The sequence below is a fragment of the Nerophis lumbriciformis genome, linkage group LG37 (genome assembly GCF_033978685.3).
Source record: "Nerophis lumbriciformis linkage group LG37, RoL_Nlum_v2.1, whole genome shotgun sequence".
In the NCBI taxonomy this organism is placed as follows: domain Eukaryota; kingdom Metazoa; phylum Chordata; class Actinopteri; order Syngnathiformes; family Syngnathidae; genus Nerophis; species Nerophis lumbriciformis.
This window is the reverse complement of record NC_084584.2, coordinates 11444357-11470000: the sequence shown is the minus strand read 5'-3', so window position 1 is coordinate 11470000 and position 25644 is coordinate 11444357. Positions and strand designations below refer to the sequence as shown.

At 40.4% G+C, this 25644-nt stretch overlaps 1 protein-coding gene across 1 annotated transcript in view; it reads left to right on the top strand.

The window, feature by feature from the left end:
• The window catches only part of wasf2 (WASP family member 2), a 27546-nt gene extending 2068 nt beyond the window's left edge, over positions 1-25478 (top strand). The window contains exons 2-9 of the mRNA XM_061931185.2: positions 3130-3293; positions 3357-3491; positions 9331-9484; positions 9595-9712; positions 9784-9902; positions 19488-19646; positions 19711-20156; positions 24898-25478. Of these exons, the coding sequence (XP_061787169.1) occupies positions 3130-3293; positions 3357-3491; positions 9331-9484; positions 9595-9712; positions 9784-9902; positions 19488-19646; positions 19711-20156; positions 24898-25055 (1453 nt within the window). The 3' untranslated portion in view covers positions 25056-25478. The remainder of the gene's footprint in view (positions 1-3129; positions 3294-3356; positions 3492-9330; positions 9485-9594; positions 9713-9783; positions 9903-19487; positions 19647-19710; positions 20157-24897) is intronic.
• Positions 25479-25644: the final 166 nt, after the last annotated feature.

Below are 25644 nucleotides of genomic sequence, written 5' to 3'. Positions count from 1 at the left end.
GTAAAGTGTGCGGAACAAACGTCCAATTTCTTGCCACTTTCGCATCTTTGGGCCACTGGTGCAACTTGAATCCGTCCCTGTTCGTGTTGTTACACCCTCCGACAACACACCGACGAGGCATGATGTCTCCAAGGTACGGAAAACAGTCGAAAAAACGGAAAATAACAGAGCTGATTTGACTCGGTGTTTGAGAAAATTGCGGATTGCTTCCCGATGTGACGCCACGTTGTGACGTCATCGTTCCGAGAGCGAATACTAGAAAGGCGTTTAATTTGTGCGTGCGTGCTTGTCTGTCTGTCTATGAGGCTGCAGTGCGTTAATAAATGTCCCCACACGATGTACATTTGACAGTGATTCATAGCAGGGAAGCTAACATCAGCCTACGGTGACAGCCAAAATATCTACTAACGTCACTTCCAGCGATGTGCTTCCTCAAATTTGACGTTGAGTTCATGTAAGCTTAAGCTTGTTGTTGTTTTGCCGCTGAAACTTTATGTGCAGTTAATCACGTGACCGCCTGGCTCAAACGTCACCAGTGACTGCATTTGATTGGTGAAACGCAGGCATGCGATAGATCCTACTTTGAAGGTCTGTCTGACAAACCAAATCAAACAAAGCGTGCATTAACAGATGGATAAAAATCAGTAGCGAGTTGCGAGCTGAATGTAGATAAATGGAGCGGAGTAAAAGTAGCGTTTCTTCTCTATAAATGTACTCAAGTAAAAGTATGTTGCATTAAAACTACTCTTAGAAGTACAATTTATCCCAAAAGTTACTCAAGTAGATGTAACGGAGTAAATGTAGCGCGTTACTACCCACCTCTGGTTATAGATGAGGGAGGAAGTGCTTAAAGGGGAACATTATCACCAGACCTATGTAAGCGTCAATATATACCTTGATGTTGCAGACAAAAGACCTTTTTTTTTTAACCGATTTCCGAACTCTAAATGGGTGAATTTTGGCGAATTAAACGCCTTTCTATTATTACAACGTGACGTCACATCGGGAAGCAATCCGCCATTTTCTCAAACACATTACAAACACATTATTATGCCTAATTTGGACAACCAGGTATGGTGAAGATAAGGTCCTTTTCAAAAAAATAAAATAAGATTAAAAAAAAATCAAAAATATTTTCTTGAATAAAAAATAAAGTAAAAAAATAAAAACAGTTACATAGAAACTAGTAATTAATGAAAATGAGTAAAATGAACTGTTAAAGGTTAGTACTATTAGTGGACCAGCAGCTTACGGACTGTATCCCTTGCAGACTGTATTGATATATATTGATATATAATGTAGGAACCAGAATATTAATAACAGAAAGAAACAACCATTTTGTGTGAATGAGTGTGAATGTGAGTGTGAATGTTGTCTGTCTATCTGTGTTGGCCCTGCGATGAGGTGGCGACTTGTCCAGGGTGTACCCCGCCCTCCGCCCGATTGTAGCTGAGATAGGCTCCAGCACCCCCCCCCCCCCCCCGCAACCCCGAAGGGAATAAGCAGTAGAAAATGGATGGATGGAGTGAGTGTAAAGGGGGGAGGGAGGTTTTTTGGGTTGGTGCACTAATTGTAAGTGTATCTTGTGTTTTTATGTTGATTTAATAAAAAAAAAACCCAAAAAAACCCGATACCGATAATAAAAAAAAACAATACCGTTAATTTCCGATATTACATTTTAAAGGGGAACATTATCACCAGACCTATGTAAGCGTCAATATATACCTTGATGTTGCAGAAAAAAGACCATATATTTTTTTAACCGATTTCCAAACTCTAAATGGGTGAATTTTGGCGAATTAAACGCCTTTCTAATATTCGCTCTCGGAGCGATGACGTCACAACGGGCAGCAATCCGCCATTTTCTCAAACACCGAGTCAAATCAGCTCTGTTATTTTCCGTTTTTTCGACTGTTTTCCGTACCTTGGAGACATCATGCCTCGTCGGTGTGTTGTCGGAGGGTGTAACAACACGAACAGGGACGGATTCAAGTTGCACCAGTGGCCCAAAGATGCGAAAGTGGCAAGAAATTGGACGTTTGTTCCGCACACTTTACCGACGAAAGCTAAGCTACGACAGAGATGGCAAGAATGTGTGGATATCCTGCGACACTCAAAGCAGATGCATTTCCAACTGGACTGGACAGATCAGCTTTCAGGAAAAAAGAGCGGATGAGGGTATGTCTACAGAATATATTAAATGATGAAAACTGGGCTGTCTGCACTCTCAAAGTGCATGTTGTTGCCAAATGTATTTAATATGCTGTAAACCTAGTTCATAGTTGTTAGTTTCCTTTAATGCCAAACAAACACATACCAATCGTTGGTTAGAAGGCGATCGCCGAATTCGTCCTCGCTTTCTCCCGTGTCGCTGGCTGTCGTGTCGTTTTTGTCGCTTTCGCTTGCATACGGTTCAAACCGATATGGCTCAATAGCTTTAGTTTCTTCTTCAATTTCGTTTTCGCTACCTGCCTCCACACTACAATACATTCGTAATCTGTTGAATCGCTTAAGCCGCTGAAATCCGAGTCTGAATCCGAGCTAATGTCGCTATACCTTGCTGTTCTATGCGCCATGTTTGTTTGTGTTGGCATCACTGTGTGACGTCACAGGAAAATGGACGGGTTTATATAACGATGGTTAAAATCAGGCACTTTGAAGCTTTTTTTAGGGATATTGCGTGATGAGTAAAATTTTGAAAAAAACTTCGAAAAATAAAATAAGCCACTGGGAACTGATTTTTAATGGTTTTAACCCTTCTGAAATTGTGATAATGTTCCCCTTTAAGCATTTTTATACCCTCGAATGAACATGAACGTAAAGCCTGACCAGGAAGTCACAACGTAATGATGACATAATTTAACACTTAATTCAGTGTAGAAAAAAAAGATGCAATATTGTGATGTGGGCATGCTTTCAATTTTGATGATTTTGTGCAGGGTGTAATTTTCAGCTGCTCACCACTGAAACTGGCTTTGGTTTTTTCTGCCGAGTACAGGAAAGCCTGAGTTTTGCTTCTCCTTTAGTGCGTCTGGCTGGGTGTTTATTTTTACCCGCGTGACGAAGGCTCACATGCAGTGTCTTCAGGGCGACGCTCGTACATCGTTACTGACCAACTCTCGTCCGCAGGGTTTGGCCCCCTCGCCGCCCGCGCCTCGCCATGCCTCTGATCATCAGGAACATCGAGCCGCGGCACGTGTGCCGCCAGTCCATCCCCACCAGCATCCGCAGCGAGCTGGAATGTGTGACCAACAACAGCTTGGCCAACATCATTCGCCAGCTGGGGAGCCTGAGTGAGTGTCTTTCACGGCCTTCTTCTGTTTCACTTCTCCACATGTGACGTTTGTGGTCCGCAGGCAAGTATGCAGAGGACGTGTTCAAGCAGCTCTTCAAGCAGGCGGAAGATTTCGCTAAAAGGATGAATTCGCTCGGGGATCGAGTGGACTGCCTGCAGTTACAAGTCACGCAGCTAGACCCCAAAGAGGAGGAGGGTAAGGAGCCACCTTCAGTGGTCAGACCTGCTGAAAACTATATTTAATCCAAGTAAACACAGGTCTCCTTCGGATATTTGTCTTAAACTTCAAAGAACGTTATTGTCTCTAAAAGCAAGACTCTTTGGGCACCTCACGATTCTATTCCGATTCTTGGGGTGATGATTCAATTCAGAATAAATTCGTCATTTAACACCATTCTGGTAATATTTCACTTGGTATATAATAATAATAATAATAATTAGAGATGTCCGATAATGTTTTTTTTGCCGATATTCCGATACTGTCCAACTCTTAATTACCGATTCCGATATCAACCAAAACCGATATATACAGTGGTGGAATTAACACATTATTATGCCTAAATTTGTTGTGATGCCCCGATGGATGCATTAAACCAGGGGTGCTCACACTTTTTCTGCAGGCGAGCTACTTTTCAATTGATCAAGTCGTGGGGATCTACCTCATTCATATATATAATTTATATTTACTTATTTATGAAATATGTTTTTGTTAACAAGTTAAAGGTGTTTAATGATAATGCAAGCATGTTTAACACATATAGTTAATATTGTTAATAAATTAAAGGTGTTTAATGATAATGCAAGCATGTTTAACACATAGTTAATATTGTTAATAAATTAAAGGTGTTTAATGATAATACAAGCATGTTTAATACATATAGTTAATATTGTTAACAAGTTAAAGGTGTTTAAAGATAATGCAAGCATGTTTAATACATATAGTTAATATTGTTAACAAGTTAAAGGTGTTTAAAGATAATGCAAGCATGTTTAACACATATAGTTAATATTGTTAACAAGTTAAAGGTGTTTAATGATAATACAAGCATGTTTAACACATATAGTTAATATTGTTAATAAGTTAAAGGTGTTTAATGATAATACAAGCATGTTTAATACATATAGTTAATATTGTTAACAAGTTAAAGGTGTTTAATGATAATACAAGCATGTTTAACACATATAGTTAATATTGTTAACAAGTTAAAGGTGTTTAATGATAATACAAGCATGTTTAACACATATAGTTAATATTGTTAATAAGTTGAAGGTGTTTAAAGATAATGCAAGCATGTTTAACACATATAGTTAATATTGTTAACAAGTTAAAGGTGTTTAAAGATAATGCAAGCATGTTTAACATATAGTTAATATTGTTAATAAGTTGAAGGTGTTTAAAGATAATGCAAGAATGTTTAACACATATAGTTAATATTGTTAACAAGTTAAAGGTGTTTAAAGATAATGCAAGCATGTTTAACACATATAGTTAATATTGTTAACAAGTTAAAGGTGTTTAAAGATAATGCAAGCATGTTTAACACATATAGATTCCTTTCTTTCATGAAGACAAGAATATAAGTTGGTGTATTACCTGATTCTGATGACTTTTGCATTGATTGGAATCAGACAGTGGTGCTGATAACGTCCGCATTTTCGAATGGAGGAGGAAAAAAAAGTCCTCCTTTCTGTCCAATACCACATGAAAGTGGTTGGTTTTTGGCATCTTATTTGTCCAGCTTCTGTACTCCTTTTGTATTGACTATTTTTTTAATGCCTGGCTGGTGATAGACTGACACACCCTCCGCGATCGACCGGTAGCTCGCGATCGACGTAATGAGCACCCCTGCATTAAACAATGTAACTTTACCATGAATTGATTAACGTGGACCCCGACTTAAACAATTTGAAAAACGTATTGGGGTGTTACCATTTAGTGGTCAATTGTACGGAATATGTACTGTACTGTGCAATCTACTAATACAAGTCTCAATTATTATTATTTTGGAAAACAAGGTTTTCCAAAATAAGAGAACTTCAACTCAAGTTATGGACAAAAGTGCCAACATGGCACTGCTATATTTATTATTGAAGTCACAAAGTGCATTATTTTTTTTAACATGCCTCAAAACAGCTACAAAAACAATGAAGGCACACAGCTTCAGTCCAGAGTATACTGGAGCAGTGGTACCGGTCCGTGGATCGATTGGTACCGGGCCACACAAGAAATTAAAAAAAATATTTTTTTTTTTTTGTATTTTTTATTAAATCAACATAAAAAACACAAGATACACTTACAATTAGTACCACAACTCAAAAAACCTCCCTACACTCATTCACACTAAAGGGTTATTAATATTCTGGTTCCTACATTATATATCAATACAGTCTGCAGGGATACAGTCCGTAAGCACACATGATTGTATTTTTTTATGACAAAAAAAAAAATAGTGTATGTCCTTTTGTTGACTATTTTTTTCATACGGTGTTGATGTGGAAATGGTTGCTTGGGCATTTTGTTGGTGTGGCACCGAACAGAGATGTTGACATGCGGAGTAAGCACTCTTCCTTTTCTAGCGGGTGACTTTTCAAATGATGCTACTGTTTGTAGCAACGCTTTTGCCCCACACTTGACAAATTACGCTTGTCTGTTCGACATCTTTCCGCTTGAAGCCGAACCACCGCCAGACGATGGACCCCCCAGCTAACGTTAGCCATGTCTCGACCTGTCTGCTCCGCGAGGGCGTATGACGTTGCACGCACGACAGTATGTGACGTATGTAAGAAGGTGCGTTTTTTTTATGTCTCTGTGAGAAGGAGAGACAAGAAAGAGTGAGAAGAGCCTGTAGTGTAATGCCCGCAGCTAAAAGCAACTGCGTGAGAACGTATACTCCAATATCACGATATAGTCATTTTCTATATCGCACTGAGACAAACCCGCGATATATCGAGTGTATTCGATATATCGCCCAGCCCTAGGGTCAATCGTGTGGGACTTTGTCACTGTCCAGAGGAAGACATTTTGTATGCTATTATCACAGAATCTTCTGTCGACATTCCGCGAGGAGGGGAAAAGAAACATTGCACTTCAACACATCACACCTTATCACATACTTGCCAACCCTGCCGAATTTTCCGGGAGACTCCCGAAATTCAGCGCCTCACCCAAAAACCTCCCGGGACAAATATTCTCCCGAAAATCTCCCCATTTTCCGCCGGAGCTGGAGGCCACGCCCCCTCCAGCTCCATGAGTCAGGACAGCCTTTTTTTCACGACGGGAGGACAACAGGGTGACAATAACTAAATCATCCAGATTAGAGATAAATTGTATTATTATGTTTATCTTACCTAAAAATAAATATTTTTATTAATTAAAAAAAAAAAAAATCTAAATACATTTTTACTATATTTTGCTAAAAACATCAAAATTAATTGTATTTTTATTTTTATTTTTTCTGACTCCTTATTACATCCAGCCATAGAATTATACCGGTACATTAAAATAAACATATTTGAAATAATACATTTTAAATTATCATGATAATTCATTTAAAATGACCATATTTAATTATTAAAATAATTGCTTGTTTATCAACAACTTTAGCATTTTATTCATTACATTTTGAAGCTCTCAGAAGCCAAGTTTTGTTATATTCATGTTATATTTATGCAAGTTTGAAGTATCAATTATCTAAACATAGTTTTGTTTGCATATTTTCAGGATGTATATATATATATATATATATATATATATATATATATATATATATATATATATATATCCGTCCATCCATCCATTTTCTACCGCTTATTCCCTTTTGGGGTCGCGGGGGGCGCTGGAGCCTATCTCAGCTACAATCGGGCGGAAGGCGGTGTACACCCTGGACAAGTCGCCATCTCATCGCAGGGCCAACACAGATAGACAGACAACATTCACACTCACATTCACACACTAGGGCCAATTTAGTGTTGCCAATCAACCTATCCCCAGGTGCATGTCTTTGGAGGTGGGAGGAAGCCGGAGTACCCGGAGGGAACCCACGCAGTCACGGGGAGAACATGCAAACTCCACACAGAAAGATCCCGAGCCCGGTTTTGAACCCAACACTACTCAGGACCTTCGTATTGTGAGGCAGATGCACTAACCCCTCTGCCACCGTGACGCCCCTATATATATATATATATATATATATATATATATATATATATATATATATATATATATATATATATATATATGTATGAAATACTTGACTTGGTGAATTCTAGCTGTCAATATACTCCTCCCCTCTTAACCACGCACCACCCCCCCCACCACCACCACCACCTCCCGAAATCGGAGGTCTCAAGGTTGGCAAGTATGCCTTATCAGCCATGTGACACGCCAGCAATGTTACGACGGTGTTTTAAAAGACAGGTGTTTATTATACCGTATTTTCCGCACTATAAGGCGCACCGGATTATAAGGCGCACTTTCAATGAATGGCCTATTTTAAAACGTTCATATATAAGGCGCACCGCATTATAAGGCGCATAGAATAGACGCTACAGTAGAGGCTGGGGTTACGTTATGCATCCATTAGATCAGTGGTTCTTAACCTTGTTGGAGATACCGAACCCCACCAGTTTCATATGCGCATTCACCGAACCCTTCTTTAGTGAAAAATACAATGGGTTTTTTTCAAATTCAAGACAAAGAGAAGTTTTTTACTGGTGCATCAACATCACCTTGTTCAGAGAACAAAACCAACACAGTGCATGAACTCACAACAAATTACACACCTGCAAATCAGTCTGACTTCTGCTTTTGCCGTATCCATAAAGCCGAAAGGGAGAAGTTTTTATTTCCACAATGAGTCGGGTGTGTCTTGACCTCTGCGGCGGAAGCTCCGTCGAACCCCTGAGGCCGACTCACCGAACCCCTAGGGTTCCATCGAACCCAGGTTAAGAACCACTGCATTAGATGGAGCTGCACTAAAGGGAATGTCAACAAAAATTGGAGGTTTTTAGGTGCGCCTTATAGTGCGGAAAATACGGTAATGTCATCTTATTCTATATCATTCTTGCCAACCTTGAGACCTCCGATTTCGGGAGGTGGGGGGGGGCGTGGTTAAGAGGGGAGGAGTATATTTACAGCTAGAATTCACCAAGTCAAGTATTTCATATATATATATATATATAAGAAATACTTGACTTTCAGTGAATTCTAGCTATATATATTTATATTTATTTTATTATATATATACATATATATATAAATAAGAGAAATACTTGAATTTCAGTGTTCATTTATTTCCACATATACACACACATAACACTCATCTACTCATTGTTGAGTAAAGGGTTGAATTGTCCATCCTTGTTCTATTCTCTGTCACTATTTTTCTAACCATGCTGAACACCCTCTCTGATGATGCATTCTGATTCGTCTCCTTGTTGTGTGCGCATTTGTGCATTCTCTAAAAGCCCTAGATGTTATTGTCACATATGCATGTACAGTAGATGGCAGTATTGTCCTGTTTAAGAGTGTCACAACATTGCTGTTTACGGCAGACGAACTGCTTTACGGTAGACGAAAACGTGACTGCTGTTGTTGTGTGTTGTTGCCGCGCTGGGAGGACGTTAATGAAACTGCCCAACAATAAACCCACATAAGAAACCAAGAACTCGCCCTTCATCATTCTACAGTTATAACGTGATTGGGCAGGCACGCTGTTTATATTGTGGGAAAGCGGACGTGAAAACAGGCTGTCGACACGTCACTCAGGTTTGCATGAATTTCGGGAGATTTTTGGGAGAAAATTTGTCCCGGGAGGTTTTCGGGAGAGGCGCTGAATTTCGGGAGTCTCCCGGAAAATCCGGGAGGGTTGGCAAGTATGTTCTATATAGTTCATTACCGCTCTTAGCTGATTGGCAGGGAAAGGTCACAAGTTGTTACTGTCTGATAGTGACCTGTGTGGCGTCCGTTGTGACATCGGTTACCACTTCCTTTTCCTCTAAAAGGTCATAAACAGAGAAGACGTTTTTTTTGTCAGTTTCTCTTCAGGCCATCACCACTCGGAAGGCGTTCCGCAGCAGCCTGATTCACGACCAGAAGCTCTTCACCAGGCCGTCGCTGCCCATGACCGTGCAGGAGACCTACCTCACGTGCTTCCCGCCGCCGCCGCTCAACTACCTCAGCCCGTACCGGTAGGACTTGCAGGACGTGGAAGACCGTGGCAACACTATGCATGCACGATTCAAGCAGTCCCAAAAGAGTTGTGTCGACCACAAAAGCCACAGTTATTGTTTGTCCACAGCGATGACGGAAGGGAGGCCCTGACATTTTACACCGATCCTTCCTACTTCTTTGAGCTGTGGAGGGAGAAGATGCTGCAGGACACGGAAGACATCAAGAAGGAGAAACGGAAACACAGGGTGAGTCCTCGCACTCAGAACCTTGACCGCCTGCCTTTGTTTTTGACGCCCCCGGTCACACCTCTGAGCAGAAGGAGAAGAAAGACCACCTGAACCAGCGGACCCTCAACCCCCGCAAGATCAAGACCAGGAAGGATGAGTGGGAGCGCCGCAAGATGGGCGAGGAGTTCGTGGTCCCCAAGAATGAACTGTGAGTTGATGGGAGGTTTAGATGGTTTACACTAAACTTCAAAGTTTAGTGGCTAATAGTTAAGTATCAGGGATGTAACGGTATTTTAAATATCGTGGTTTTGCGGTAGAGGTGGGGAAAATATTAGATTTTTAGATGCATCGCAATTCGGGCATGGACAATTATAAAATGGATTAGCAAATGTCAATAATCGATAATCAATTTATTTATTGTATACAAAGTAGAGTTGTCTTCCATTTTTTCTTTTTTTTCTTTTTTCATTGATTTATTTATTTCAGGCAATGACATAAAAAAATAATAATAAAAAAAAAAAGTACAAAGTTGACAACACATAATAATATAAATTAATATAGTGCAAAAGGTAATATATAGTATGTAATGCATGATTGTCTAGTTTTGCCTGAAAGGGAGTGGGAAGAAGATAACTTATTTAATCCCACCCCCAGTTCTCCATTCAGTGATTATTCACACGAGTTTCACTCTTACTTTGTTGAAGGATTATAATACAGATGTTGTATCATAGTGTCATTACCACAGGTAACTATAATTATTACACTGTAATAATAATTTGTATCAACAATGTAGGAATAATGAATATACCAACAATGGTAATAGACAAAATAGCAACAATGGTAATAGACAACATAGCAATAATGGTAATAGACAACATAGCAATAATGGTAATAGACAACATAGCAATAATGGTAATAGACAACATAGCAACAATCGTAATAGACATTATAGCAATAATAGTAATAGACATCATAGCAATAATGGTAATAGACAACATAGCAATAATGGTAATAGACAACATAACAACAATGGTAATAGACAACATAGCAATAATGGTAATAGACAACATAGCAATAATGGTAATAGACAACATAGCAATAATAGTAATAGACAAAATAGCAATAATGGTGATAGACAACATAGCAATAATGGTAATAGACAACATAGCAATACTGGTAATAGACAACATAGCAACAATGGTAATAGACAACTTAAAAATAATGGTAATAGACAACATAGCAATAATGGTAATAGACAACATAGCAATAATGGTAATAGACAACATAGCAATAATGGTAATCGACAACATAGCAATAATGGTAATAGACAACATAGCAATAATGGTAATAGACAACATAGCAACAATGGTAATAGACAACATAGCAATAATGGTAATAGACAACATAGCAACAATGGTAATAGACAACATAGCAATAATGGTAATAGACAACATAGCAACAATGGTAATAGACAACATAGCAATAATAGTAATAGACAACATAGGAATAATGGTAATAGACAACATAGCAATAATGGTAATGGACAACATAGCAACAATAGTAATAGACAACTTAACAATAATGGTAATAGACAACATAGCAATAATGGTAATAGACAACATAGCAACAATGGTAATAAACAAAATAGCAATGATGGTAATAGACAACATAGCAATAATGGTAATAGACAACATAGCAATAATGGTAATAGACAACATAGCAATAATGGTAATCGACAACATAGCAATAATGGTAATAGACAACATAGCAATAATGGTAATAGACAACATAGCAACAATGGTAATAGACAACATAGCAACAATGGTAATAGACAACATAGCAATAATAGTAATAGACAACATAGGAATAATGGTAATAGACAACATAGCAATAATGGTAGTAGACAACATAGCAATAATGGTAATAGACAACATAGCAACAATGGTAATAGACAACTTAACAATAATGGTAATAGACAACATAGCAATAATGGTAATAGACAACATAGCAATAATGGTAGTAGACAACATAGCAATAATGGTAATAGACAACATAGCAACAATGGTAATAGACAACTTAACAATAATGGTAATAGACAACATAGCAATAATGGTAATAGACAACATAGCAACAATGGTAATAGACAAAATAGCAATGATGGTAATAGACAACATAGCAACAATGGTAATAGACAACATAGCAACAATGGTAATAGACAACATAGCAATAATGGTAATAGACAACATAGCAATAATGGTAATAGACAACATAGCAATAATGGTAATAGACAACATAGCAATAATGGTAATAGACAACATAGCAATAATGGTAATAGACAACTTAACAATAATGTTAAGGAAACATTGAGCACATGTTAACACTTTGAGACAGAGTACAACAGCAGGTCAAATTAAAGACCCTCGTCTCTATATTTGAACCAGACCCCATGTTTGTATAATAGTTTAAATCGATTAATAGTTTGTCTTAATACCAATATTGTGGTACCGGTACCAAAATGTATTTCGATACTTTTCCAAATAAAGGAGATCACAAAAAAAATGCATTATAGGCTTTATTTGAACAAAAAATCTTCGGGTACATGAAACATATGTTTATTATTGTAATTTAGTCCTTAAAAAATGGTGAACATACTAGACAACTTGTCTTTTATTAATAAGTAAGCAAACAAGGATCCTAATTTGTCTGCTGACATACGCAGTAACATATTGTGTCATTTGACATTCTATTATTTTGTCAAAATTAAAAAGGACAAGCTGTAAAAAAGTATTATTAATCTACTTGTTCCTTTACTGTTAATATCTGCTTACTTTCTGTTTCAGCATGTTTTATCTACACTTCTGTTAAAATGTAATAATCACTTATTCTTCTCTTCTTTGATACTTTACATTAGTTTTGGATGATACCACACATTTAAGTATCGATCCGATACCAAGTAGTTACAGGATCATACATTGGTCAGAATTTAAGTTCTCATGTGTCCAGGGACGTATTTCCTGAGTTTATAAACATAGTATGAATTGTAAAGAAAAAAGATTTTGCGACAATAAAAAATCATAGTAGTATCGACTAGATACGCTCCTGTACTTGATATCATTACAGTGGATGTCAGGTGTAGATCCACCCATGGCATTTGTTTACATTCAGGCGCGCTAGCGTTTGTTAGCGATGACACCGGTGAGCTATTGTATCCTCCTACGGTGTGTAGTGAAGCATGTTTAGCTATTCCTCGTCCTGCAGTGATAATGATACTTGGAGGCGAGGATTAGTGATTTAGAAGTAGCTAAAACACTGCAGACTGTGGATAGACGTTCGCCGCTAGCTAGCTAGCTAGCCATGTCTTAAAGCACCTCTTCCTGAGGGTGTTTCAGTGTTATAACTTCACCTTTATCTTTACTTTTTAAGCCAAAATGCGTCCGTTCTCCCTTTTCTGTCTACACACTGTGTCTGCTTGTTAGTACTCTGTGTGTGTGCGCTGCCGAACATGCTCCTTTGCACGTAAAACCAGCAACGTCACGACATGACGTCATGCCCCGGGAACCGGTACTTTTCAAACGGAGTATAGTACGGTTTTTGATTCATTAGTACCGCGGTACTATACTAGTACCGGCATACCGTACAACCCTAATATAAAGTAATGCAGCTCCTTCATTATAAGGCACTTACAGTATATTTCAGTTTTGCATACATTTCTATTAATTTAGTAAATGTGAGAATTAATTTAACTGGTTCTTATTACAAATAGACTGTTTTTAAAACGAAAAGAAATGTAAAACTGTGTCTATATATATATATATATATATAAATTATGGATGCATCAGTAATCAATTTTTAGTCAAACCATAGCTCCTGAATCGTAATCGAATCGTGAGGTGCCCAAAGACTCCCACCTCTAGTGACGGGTGACCCTAACAAACAAAAACTCGGGTGAGTGTATTTTTTTCTGGCGCTTTAGAGTTGGCCGTATTTGTAAAATGAACAAAAATTCTAAAAGAAGTGCAGTTCCCCTTTAAGTGTAATACGTATCCTGTCAATCAGTCCATAGTGGATCTAGCATAATATTGTGACAGTCCAGTCCATAGTGGATCCAGCATAATATTGTGAGAGTCCAGTCCATAGTGGATCTAACATAATAGTGAGAGTCTACTCCATAGTGGATCTAACATAATAGTGAGAGTCCAGTCCATAGTGGATCTAACATAATAATGAGAGTCCAGTCTATAATGGATCTAACATAATAATGTGACAGTCCAGTCCATAGTGGATCTAACATAATATTGTGATAGTCCAGTCCATAGTGGATCTAGCATAATAGTGTGAGAGTCCAGTCCATAGTGGATCTAACATAATAGTGAGAGTCCAGTCCATAGTGGATCTAACATAATATTTTGAGAGTCCAGTCCATAGTGGATCTAACATAATAGTGAGAGTCCAGTCCATAGTGGATCTAACATAATAGTGAGAGTCCAGTCCATAGTGGATCTAACATAATAATGAGAGTCCAGTCCATAGTGGATCTAACATAATATTGTGACAGTCCAGTCCATAGTGGATCTAACATAATATTGTGATAGTCCAGTCCATAGTGGATCTAGCATAATAGTGTGAGAGTCCAGTCCATAGTGGATCTAACATAATAGTGTGAGAGTCCAGTCCATAGTGGATCTAACATAATAATGAGAGTCCAGTCCATAGTAGATCTAGCATAATATTGTGAGAGTCCAGTCCATAGTGGATCTAACATAATAGTGAGAGTCCAGTCCATAGTGGATCTAACATAATAGTGAGAGTCCAGTCCATAGTGGATCTAACATAATAGTGAGAGTCCAGTCCATAGTGGATCTAACATAATAGTGAGAGTCCAGTCCATAGTGGATCTAACATAATATTGTGAGAGTCCAGTCCATAGTGGATCTAGCATAATATTGTTAGAGTCCAGTCCATAGTGGATCTAACATAATAGTGAGAGTCCAGTCCATAGTGGATCTAACATAATAGTGAGAGTCCAGTCCATAGTGGATATAACATAATAGTGTGAGAGTCCAGTCCATAGTGGATCTAACATAATAGTGTGAGAGTCCAGTCCATAGTGGATCTAACATAATATTGTGAGAGTCCAGTCCATAGTGGATCTAACATAATATTGTGATAGTCCAGTCCATAGTGGATCTAACATAATATTGTGAGAGTCCAGTCCATAGTGGATCTAACATAATAGTGAGAGTCCAGTCCATAGTGGAGCTAACATAATAATGAGAGTCCAGTCCATAGTGAATCTAACATAATATTGTGAGAGTCCAGTTCATAGTGGGTCTAACATAATAGTGTGAGAGTCCAGTCCATAGTGGATCTAACATAATAGTGAGAGTCCAGTCCACAGTGGATCTAACATAATAGTGTGAGAGTCCAGCCCATAGTGGATCTAACATAATATTGTGAGAGTCCAGTCCATAGTGGATCTAACATAATAGTGAGAGTCCAGTCCATAGTGGATCTAACATAATAGTGAGAGTCCAGTCCATAGTGGATCTAACACAATATTGTGAGAGTCCAGTCCATAGTGGATCTAACATAATAGTGTGAGAGTCCAGTCCATAGTGGATCTAGCATAATAGTGTGAGAGTCCAGTCCATACTGGGTCTAGCATAATAGTGTGAGAGTCCAGTCCATACTGGGTCTAACATAATATTGTGAGAATCCAGTCCATAGTGGATCTGGCATAATAGTGTGAGAGTCCAGTCCATAGTGGGTCTAACATAATATTGTGAGAGTCCAGTCCATAGTGGATCTAACATAATAGTGAGAGTCCAGTCCATAGTGGATCTAACATAATAGTGAGAGTCCAGTCCATAGTGGATCTAACCTAATATTGTGAGAGTCCAGTCCATAGTGGATCTAGCATAATAGTGAGAGTCCAGTCCATAGTGGATCTAACATAATATTATGAGAGTCCAGTCCATAGTGGATCCAACATAATATTGTGAGAGTCCAGTCCATAGTGGATCTAACATAACTAGTGAGAGTCCAGTCCATAGTGGATCCAACATAATAGTGAGAGTCCAGTCCGTAGTGGATCTAACATAATAGTGTGAGAGTCCAGTCCATAGTGGATCTAACATAATATTGTTAGAGTCCAGTCCATAGTGGATCTAACATAATAGTGTGAGAGTCCAGTCCATAGTGGATCTAACATAATAGTGAGAGTCCAGTCCATAGTGGATATAACATAATAGTGTGAGAGTCCAGTCCATAGTGGATCTAACATAATAGTGTGAGAGTCCAGTCCATAGTGGATCTAACATAATAATGAGAGTCCAGTCCATAGTGGATTTAACATAATAGTGAGAGTCCAGTCCATAGTGGATCTAGCATAATATTGTGAGAGTCCAGTCCATAGTGGATCTAACATAATAGTGTGAGAGTCCAGTCCATAGTGGATCTAACATAATAGGGGGAGTCCAGTCCATAGTGGATCTAACATAATAGTGAGAGTCCAGTCCATAGTGGATATAACATAATAGTGTGAGAGTCCAGTCCATAGTGGATCTAACATAATAGTGTGAGAGTCCAGTCCATAGTGGATCTAACATAATAATGAGAGTCCAGTCCATAGTGGATTTAACATAATAGTGAGAGTCCAGTCCATAGTGGATCTAGCATAATATTGTGAGAGTCCAGTCCATAGTGGATCTAACATAATAGTGTGAGAGTCCAGTCCATAGTGGATCTAACATAATAGTGAGAGTCCAGTCCATAGTGGATCTAGCATAATATTGTGAGAGTCCAGTCCATAGTGGATCTCGCATAATATTGTGAGAGTCCAGTCCATAGTGGATATAACATAATAGTGAGAGTCCAGTCCATAGTGGATCTAGCATAATAGTGTGAGAGTCCAGTCCATAGTGGATCTAACATAATAGTGAGAGTCCAGTCCATAGTGGATCTAACATAATATTATGAGAGTCCAGTCCATAGTGGATCCAACATAATATTGTGAGAGTCCAGTCCATAGTGGATCTAACATAACTAGTGAGAGTCCAGTCCATAGTGGATCTAACATAATAGTGAGAGTCCAGTCCACAGTGGGGCCAGCCCTACTTGTAGGCAGTTAAGTGATGGTCCACTTCCTTTGTGGATTCCACTCCCGCATCTTCTGTTATCACACCATCTGGACACGCTGATGCCCATCTGTGGAATGTCCGGTTTGAAGACTGCCATTGCAACAAAATCACTCCTCCCTTTAACTCTGTGCTCTTTTGTCTCACTTTAGTCGCCATTTTAACACGTTTTTTTTAACTTTTGAACTTGATCTTAGCTTTATATTTTACTTTTTAAAACAACCTTTGAACTCTGACATAAGAAATAACAAATGTTCCCCCGGAGGAATAAACAAAATAATAATAATAATGAAAGCAGAAGTTAACTTCCTGGAAATGCGATCCTCAGAATATTTTAGTTTTAGACTGTGTCCTTGTCCTACTGTAACAATGTCACTATAGCCTGGGCACGGCATGTAACTGCTGCTTTGCTGGAGCGCTTTTTAAGAACGGGTGTCTTCAACATAGTCCAGGCCAAGGACTCCCAAACTGATGGAGCAGGGACATTTTTTATATCTTTTAAAACATGTGTTTTATATTAAACTGGTCATAAAGATACCATGTTTTTGTGCAATACTAAAATAGTCAACTAGTAGCAGGAGTGCCTCTAATCGCTAGATTGCAAATAGCGCGCTAATCACTAACTGGGAAATGGTGTGCTAATCAGTAGCTGACACTGAGAACGCTAATCGCAAGCTGGCAACGAGTCCCCAAATAGCGCGCTAATCACTAACTGGGAAATGACGTGCTTATCTGTAGCTGACACTGAGAACGCTAATAGCAAACTGGCAACTAGTCCCCAAATAGCATGCTAATCACTAACTGGGAAATGGTGTGGTAATCGGTAGCTGACACTGAGAACGCTAATCGCAAGCTGGCAACTAGTGCGCAAATCTCTAGCTGGCAATTAGTCCCCAAATAGCGCGCTAATCACTAACTGGGAAATGGCGTGCTAATCGGTAGCTGACACTGAGAACGCTAATCGCAAGCTGGCAACTAGTCCCCAAATAGCATGCTAATCACTAACTGGGAAATGGTGTGCTAATCGGTAGCTGACACTGAGAACGCTAATCGCAAGCTGGCAGCTAGTGCGCAAATCTCTAGCTGGCAACTAGTGCGCTAATCGCTAGCTGGCAACTAGTGCGCAAATCTCTAGCTGGCAACTAGAGCGCTAAATTCTGGCTGTCAATTGGTGCACTAATCATTAGCTGGCAACTAGATTATAATTGCTAACAAGCAACTAGAACGCTAATTGCCGGCAATAGCGCGCTAATCACTAACTGGGAAATGACGTGCTAATCGGTAGCTGACACTGAGAACGCTAATCGCAAGCTGGCAACGAGTCCCCAAATAGCGCGCTAATCAGTAACTGGGAAATGGCGTGCTTATCTGTAGCTGACACTGAGAACGCTAATCGCAAGCTGGCAACTAGTCCCCAAATAGCATGCTAATCACTAACTGGGAAATGGTGTGCTAATCGGTAGCTGACACTGAGAACGCTAATCGCTAGCTGGCAACTAGTGCGCAAATCTCTAGCTGGCAACTAGCGCGCTAATCGCTAGCTGGCAACTAGTGCGCAAATCTCTAGCTGGCAACTAGAGCGCTAAATTCTAGCTGTCAATTGGTGCACTAATCATTAGCTGGCAACTAGATTATAATTGCTAACAAGCAACTAGAACGCTAATTGCCAGCAAGCAACTAGACTGCTAATCGCTTGCTTGCAGCTAAAGCACAAATTGCGAGCTGGCAACTAGTGCGCAAATCTCTAGCTGGCAACTAGAGCGCTAATTTCTAGCTGTCAATTAGTGCACTAATCATTAGCTGGCAACTAGATTAGAATTGCTAACAATCAACTAGACTGCTAATCGCTAGCTGGCAACGAAAGCACAAATTGTTAGCTGGCAACTAGACCGCTAATCGCTATCTGGCAACTAAAGCACAAATTGCTCGCTGCCAACTAGACTGCTCATTTCTAGCTGGCAACTAAAGCGCTAATTTAATAACTAGAGTGCTAATCGCTAGCTATCTTAAAGTCTAACATGAATACAATAATATTAAAGCTGCAAGGTACAGTGAGTAGGGTGTCCATGCCAGTGCTGTTTACACGCAACACTGCAGTGTGTTGGATCAATGTTGATGTGTATTTAAAAACATTTTACAATTGTGGAAAAATTAATATATATGAAATGAAAATGAATATATATGAAAAAGTGGCCCTAGTGTGTGGATGTGAGTGTGAATGTTGTCTGTCTATCTGTGTTGGCCCTGCGATGAGGTGGCGACTTGTCTAGGGTGTACCCCGCCTTCCGCCCGATTGTAGCTGAGATAGGCTCCAGCGCCCCCCGCGACCCCAAAGGGAATAAGCGGTAGAAAATGGATGGATGGATGAAAAAGCTCAAGTTCACCATTTGCACAGACTCCCTGTTGAAGGCCTGTTTAGGAGGAAATAAGCATTACCTGCATTGTTAGCCACCTCTGCGAGCAGTTTTTTTACTATCTAGAACACAAAGTAAAGGCAAAACTGTGTAGTTGTTTGGGATTGTGAGTGATTCCAAAAGAAGTGCAGTTTTCCTTGCACCTTCTACTTAATCTTGGCGAAAAGACGCTGAGCTAGAAGCAAGGCTGGAATGTCACAGGCATTGTCAGGACGAAACAAAGAGTGATGTGTTGTGTTCAAGGAACTCCTCTGAGGCTCTGAATGGCAGCATCTGCTCCGGTGACGGCTTCAGCCCCGACGCTCTGGAGTTGAGCACGGGCTCCTACGCTTACGACCCGAGCTCCTCGCTGCCGCCGCCCGGCCCCGATGACTTCCTGCCTCCCCCGCCTGCGGACATGGAGTAAGTACAGCACGGCGCCGCCGCCGCCGCTCACGGACAAGCATCCTAATGTGTTGTGTTGCAGCCACAATGACGTTGCCAACCAGAAGCGGGTCAGCATCCTGAGTCCCAACCACCCGCCGCCTGCTCCCCCAATGGCCTCCGCCCAGTCCAACTCTCGCCCCCACCTCTCCCCTCCTCCAGCACCTCCCCCTCCTCCCCCGCCCTCCGGTTTCGGTGCCCCCCCGCCTCCCACCGGATTTGACAGCCCTCCACCGCCTCCTCCAATGTCTGGCGCCTACCCGTCGCCACCTGCCCCGCCGCCCCCTCCCAGCATGTACCCTCCACCCCCGCCTCCCGGCGGTGGCCCTCCTCCTCCACCGCCTCCCCCTGGCCCGCCACCGCCATCCTTCGACTCCCGAGCCCCCCCCCCTCCCTCTGCTGCGCTGGCCCCCAGCACCCCCAAACCGCAGCCGGCGCCCGAGTCTGCCGACGACCCCCGCAGTGACCTTCTGCAGGCCATCCGACAAGGTACGTCCTTCTGCCGTTCCCACTTGCTGGAACAAACTTTTTAAAAATCACACTTATGATCCTTGGGACCTAATTGAGTCCTTGCAGAAAAAGTGCAAAAAAAAAATCATATCTACCTAAGGTAGGGGTGTAACGGTCATACTTGCCAACCCTCCCGAATTTTCCAGGAGACTCCCGAAATTCAGCGCCTCTCCCGAAAACCTCCCGGGACAAATATTCTCCCGAAAATCTCCCGATTTTCAGCCGGAGCTGGAGGCCACGCCCCCTCCAGCTCCATGCGGACCTGAGTGAGGACAGCCTTTTTTCACTACGGGAGGACAACAGGGTGACAAGAACTAAATCATCCAGACTAGAGATACATTGTATTATTATGTTTATCTTACCTAAAAATAAATAGATATTTATTAATAAAAACAATTTAAAAAACTACATACATTTTTACTATATTTTGCTAAAAACATCAAAATTAATTGTATTTTTATTTTTTCTGACTCCTTATTACATCCAGCCATAGAATTTTACATTAAAATAAACATCCATCCATCCATCCATTTTCTACCGCTTAATCCCTTCGGGGGCGCTGGAGCCTTAAAATAAACATATTTGAAATAATCATATTTTAAATTATCATAATAATTCATTTAAAATGACCTTATTTAATTATTAAAATAATTGCTTGTTTATCAACAACTTTAGCATTTCATTCACTACATTTTGAAGCTCTCAGAAGCCAAGTTATGTTATATTCCTTAATATTTATTTATGCAAGTTTGAAGTATCAATTATCCAAACACAGTTTTGTTTGCATATTTTCAGGATTTAGATATATATATATATATATATATATATATATATATATATATGTATGAAATACTTGACTTGGTGAATTCTAGCTGTCAATATACTCCTCCCCTCTTAACCACGCCCCGCCCCACCCCCGACCACGCCCCCACCTCCCGAAATCGGAGGTCTCAAGGTTGGCAAGTATGGTAACGGTACACAAAAATTTCGGTTCGGTACGTACCTCGGTTTAGAGCAGTGGTTCTTAAAGGGGAACATTATCACCAGACCTATGTAAGCGTCAATATATACCTTGATGTTGCAGAAAAAAGACCATATATTTTTTTAACCGATTTCCGAACTCTAAATGGGTGAATTTTGGCGAATTCAACGCCTTTCTATTATTCGCTCTCGGAGTTGTGACGTCACATCGGGAAGCAATCCGCCATTTTCTCACTGTCGTCGGTGTGTTGTCGGAGGGTGTAACAACACGAACAGGGACGGATTCAAGTTGCACAAAGATGCGAAAGTGGCAAGAAATTGGACGGAATTTCTTCAAAATACGAGGCTGTGGGGAAAGCCGACGAAATGGTCAGTCGTTTGTTCCGCACACTTTACCGACGAAAGCTATGCTACGACAGAGATGGCAAGAATGTGTGGATATCCTGCGACACTCAAAGCAGATGCTGACATCAACTCCAAAACTAGACAGATCAGCTTTCAGGAAAAGAGAGCGGATGAGGGTATGTCTACAGAATATATTAATTGATGAAAACTTTATTCATTACTCGTGGTTTTACGTAAATTATTGTACATAAACTGTGTTTACCAATAATTTAGCTTAAAAACATTTATTTTTTTCAATCATTCGAGTACATTCGGGTAGTCTTGTGTAATGCAGTATTTTGTGTCTATTTAGGTATGGTTAACATGAGTGCTGAAATCGTGGAAAAATATATGTCCTTAGCGCGCCTGAAATGGGCTGTCTGCACTCTCAAAGTGCATGTTGTTGCCAAATGTATTTCATATGCTGTAAACCTAGTTCATAGTTGTTAGTTTCCTTTAATGCCAAACAAACACATACCAATCGTTGGTTAGAAGGCGATCGCCGAATTCGTCCTCGCTTTCTCCCGTGTCGCTGGCTGTCGTGTCGTTTTCGTCGCTTTCGCTTGCATACGGTTCAAACCGATTTCTTCTTCAATTTCGTTTTCGCTACCTGCCTCCACACTACAACCATCCGTTTCAATACATGCGTAATCTGTTGAATCGCTTAAGCCGCTGAAATCCGAGTCTGAATCCGAGCTAATGTCGCTATATCTTGCTGTTCTATCCGCCATGTTTGTTTGTATTGGCATCACTGTGTGACGTCACAGGAAAATGGACGGGTGTGTATATAACGATGGTTAAAATCAGGCACTTTGAAGCTTTTTTAGGGATATTGCGTGATGGGTAAAATTTTGAAAAAAAACTTCGAAAAATAAAATAAGCCACTGGTAACTGATTTTTAATGGTTTTAACCCTTCTGAAATTGTGATAATGTTCCCCTTTAACCTGGGTTCGATGGAACCCTAGGGGTTCGGTGAGTCGGGCTCAGGGGTTCGGCGGAGGTCAAGACACACCCGACTCATCGTGTAAATAAAAACTTCTCCCTATCGGCGTATTACGGATACGGCAACAGCAGAAGTCAGACTGATTTGCAGGTGTGTAATTCGTTGTGAGTTTATGCACTGTGTTGGTTTTGTTGTTTGAACAAGGTGCACGCTTCATTTTATGCACCAGTAAAAAAAACATGGTAACACTTTAGTATGGGGAACATATTCACCATTAATTAGTTGTTTGTTAACATGCAAATTAGTAACATATTGGCTCTTAACTAGTCATTATTAAGTACTTATTAATGCCTTATTCGGCATGGCCTTATTATAACCCTAACCCTCTAACCCTGGCCCTAACCCTAACCAAATAACTCTAAATTAAGTCTTTATTACTTAGAATATGTTCCCCTAGTGCAGGGGTCGGCAACCTTTACCAGTCAAAGAGCCATTTTGACCAGTTTCACAAATTATAGAAAACAATGGGAGCCACAAAAATGTTTTGAAATTTAAAATGAAATAACACTGCATACAAAGTTTTTTTTTTGCTTTGTGCTATGTATAAACCAAGGGACTCAGACACGCTGCCCACACCTTAATTTGGAAATTGAATGCTGGTGCGGCACGCGGGTTTTACGAGAATGGCGCTTGTCAGCGTCATGCGTGCCGTGACGATAAAGAATATAGCACCCACTTCAGCCAGCGTGCCAGACCAGCCACACGTTGTTCGGGGCTTCCGCTTGCTCACGTAGGTGACAGCAAGGCATACTTGGTCAACAACCACACAGGTTACACTGACGGTGGCGGTATAAAAAATACTTTAACACTCTTACTAATAATGCGCCACACTGTGAACCCACACCAAACAAGAATGACAAACACATTTCGGGAGAACATCTGCACCGTAACACAACATAAACACAACAGGACAAATACCCAGAATCCCATGCAGCCCTAACTCTTCCGAGATACATTATACACCCCCGCTACCAAGCCCCGCCCACCTCAACTGACGCACAGAGGGGGGAGGGGGGGGGTTGATGTGTGAGGGAGAAGGGTTGGGGTGGGGGCGGGGTTTGGTGGTAGCGGGGGTGTATAATGTAGCCCGGAAGAGTCAGGGCTGCATGGGATTCTGGGTATTTGTTCTGTTGTGTTTATGTTGTGTTAAGGTGCAGATGTTCTCCCGAAATGTGTTTGTCATTCTTGTTTGGTTTTGGTTCAAAGTGTGGCGCATTATTTGCAAGAGTATTAAAGTTGTTTTATATGGTCACCGTCAGTGTAACCTGTGTGGCTGTTGACCAAGTATGCCTTGCTGTCACGTACGTGTGCAAGCAGAAGATGCATACTGTATAACAAGTGGTTGGGCTGGCACGCTGTTAATACAGATTGTAGAAGGCGCCAAATGCTCTACCATCATGACATGCTCTTATTATAACTGTAAGGGAGAAAATCGGTGAATATTAATCCCGGGAGTTTTCTGCGAGAGACACTGAAAACCGGAAGTCTCCCGGGAAAATCGGGGGGTTCGGCAAGTAAGCTGCTGAGCCGCATCAGAGTGATCAAAGAGCCGCATGCGGCTCCGGAGCCGCGGGTTGCCGACCCCTGCCCTAGTGTCCAAATAACTCTAAATTAAGTCTTTGTTACTTAGAATATACTCCCCATACTAAAGTGTTACCAAAAACATATAACTTTCTCTTGAATTTGAAAAAAAATAAAATTTTATTTTCCACTAAAGAAGGGTTCGGTGAATGCGCATATGAAACTGGTGGGGTTTCGGTACTTCCAACAAGGTTAAGAACCACTGCTCTAGTGGGTGACTTCTCAAATGGTGCTACAAATTAGCAGTAGGTGCTACTTTTTGTAGCAACGCTTTTGCCGCATAATTGTAAAACATCTTCCCACTTGAAGCCAAACCACCGCCAGACGATGGTTTTCTTGGGAATTAATTCTTCCTTCATTTGTTACCACATCGCTGGCATCACAGCTAACTTTACCATGTCGCTACCTCTCTGCTCAGCGAGGGCGTATGACGTGACAGTATGTGACGTATGTAAGAAGGTGCGCTTGTTTCAAGTCTCTGTGAGAAGGAGAGACAAGAAAGAGTAAGAAAAGCCTGAAGTGTAATGCCCGCAGCTAAAAGCAACTGCGTGAGAACGTATACTCCAATATCACGATAAAGTCATTTTCTATATCGCACAGAGATATACCCGCGATATATCGAGTATATTCCATACATCAAGTATATTCCATATATCGAGTATATTCCACATATCGCCCAGCACTAGCAGCTTATAGTCCGTAATTTACGGTATTTACTTTTTTCCTACTACATTCATATCCTGAATATTGTAGCTTGTGTTCCTCGACAGGCTTCAACCTGCGCAAGGTGGAGGCCCAGCGGGAGCAGGAGAAGCGGGACCACTTTGGCAACGACGTGGCCGCCATCTTGTCGCGACGCATCGCCGTGGAGTGCAGCGACAGCGAGGACGACTCGTCGGAGTTCGACGACGAGGAGTGGTCCGAATGAGGGTCGCTTTCTCTCTTTCCCTCGATTACTAGCACGCTTTCAGGTTAGCCAAGTCATTCCTTCGCCTTGTTTCACTTCGCAACGACGGCGCACAAACCAGCGCGAGTCCTGTGTGGAGGACGCCCCGTGTCATCATTCCCTACACCGCTGCTGCTGCTGCTTTAGTGCCTGCCGGCAGCAGATGCAGAGGAAGTTAGTGCCACACAATCATCATCATTTGTGTGTGGGAACAGTTTTTTTATGTTTTTTTTTTTTGTTTTTTTTGTTTTTTTAATATGTCAAGGAAAGAGGAAGTAATAAACGGAACAATAACATACATGTCACTTTGACATCACCTACTTCCTCTTTAGTTAAACAGGCCTGAAGCTTTAAAATATAGCAGGAATATTTTGTGCCTTCTTATATATATATATATATATATATATATATATATACTGAAAAAAATATATATATATATACTGTAAATATATATATATATATATACTGTAAATATATATATATATATATATATATATACATACATATATATATATATATATATATATATATATATATATATGTATGTGTGTATGTGTGTATATATATATAT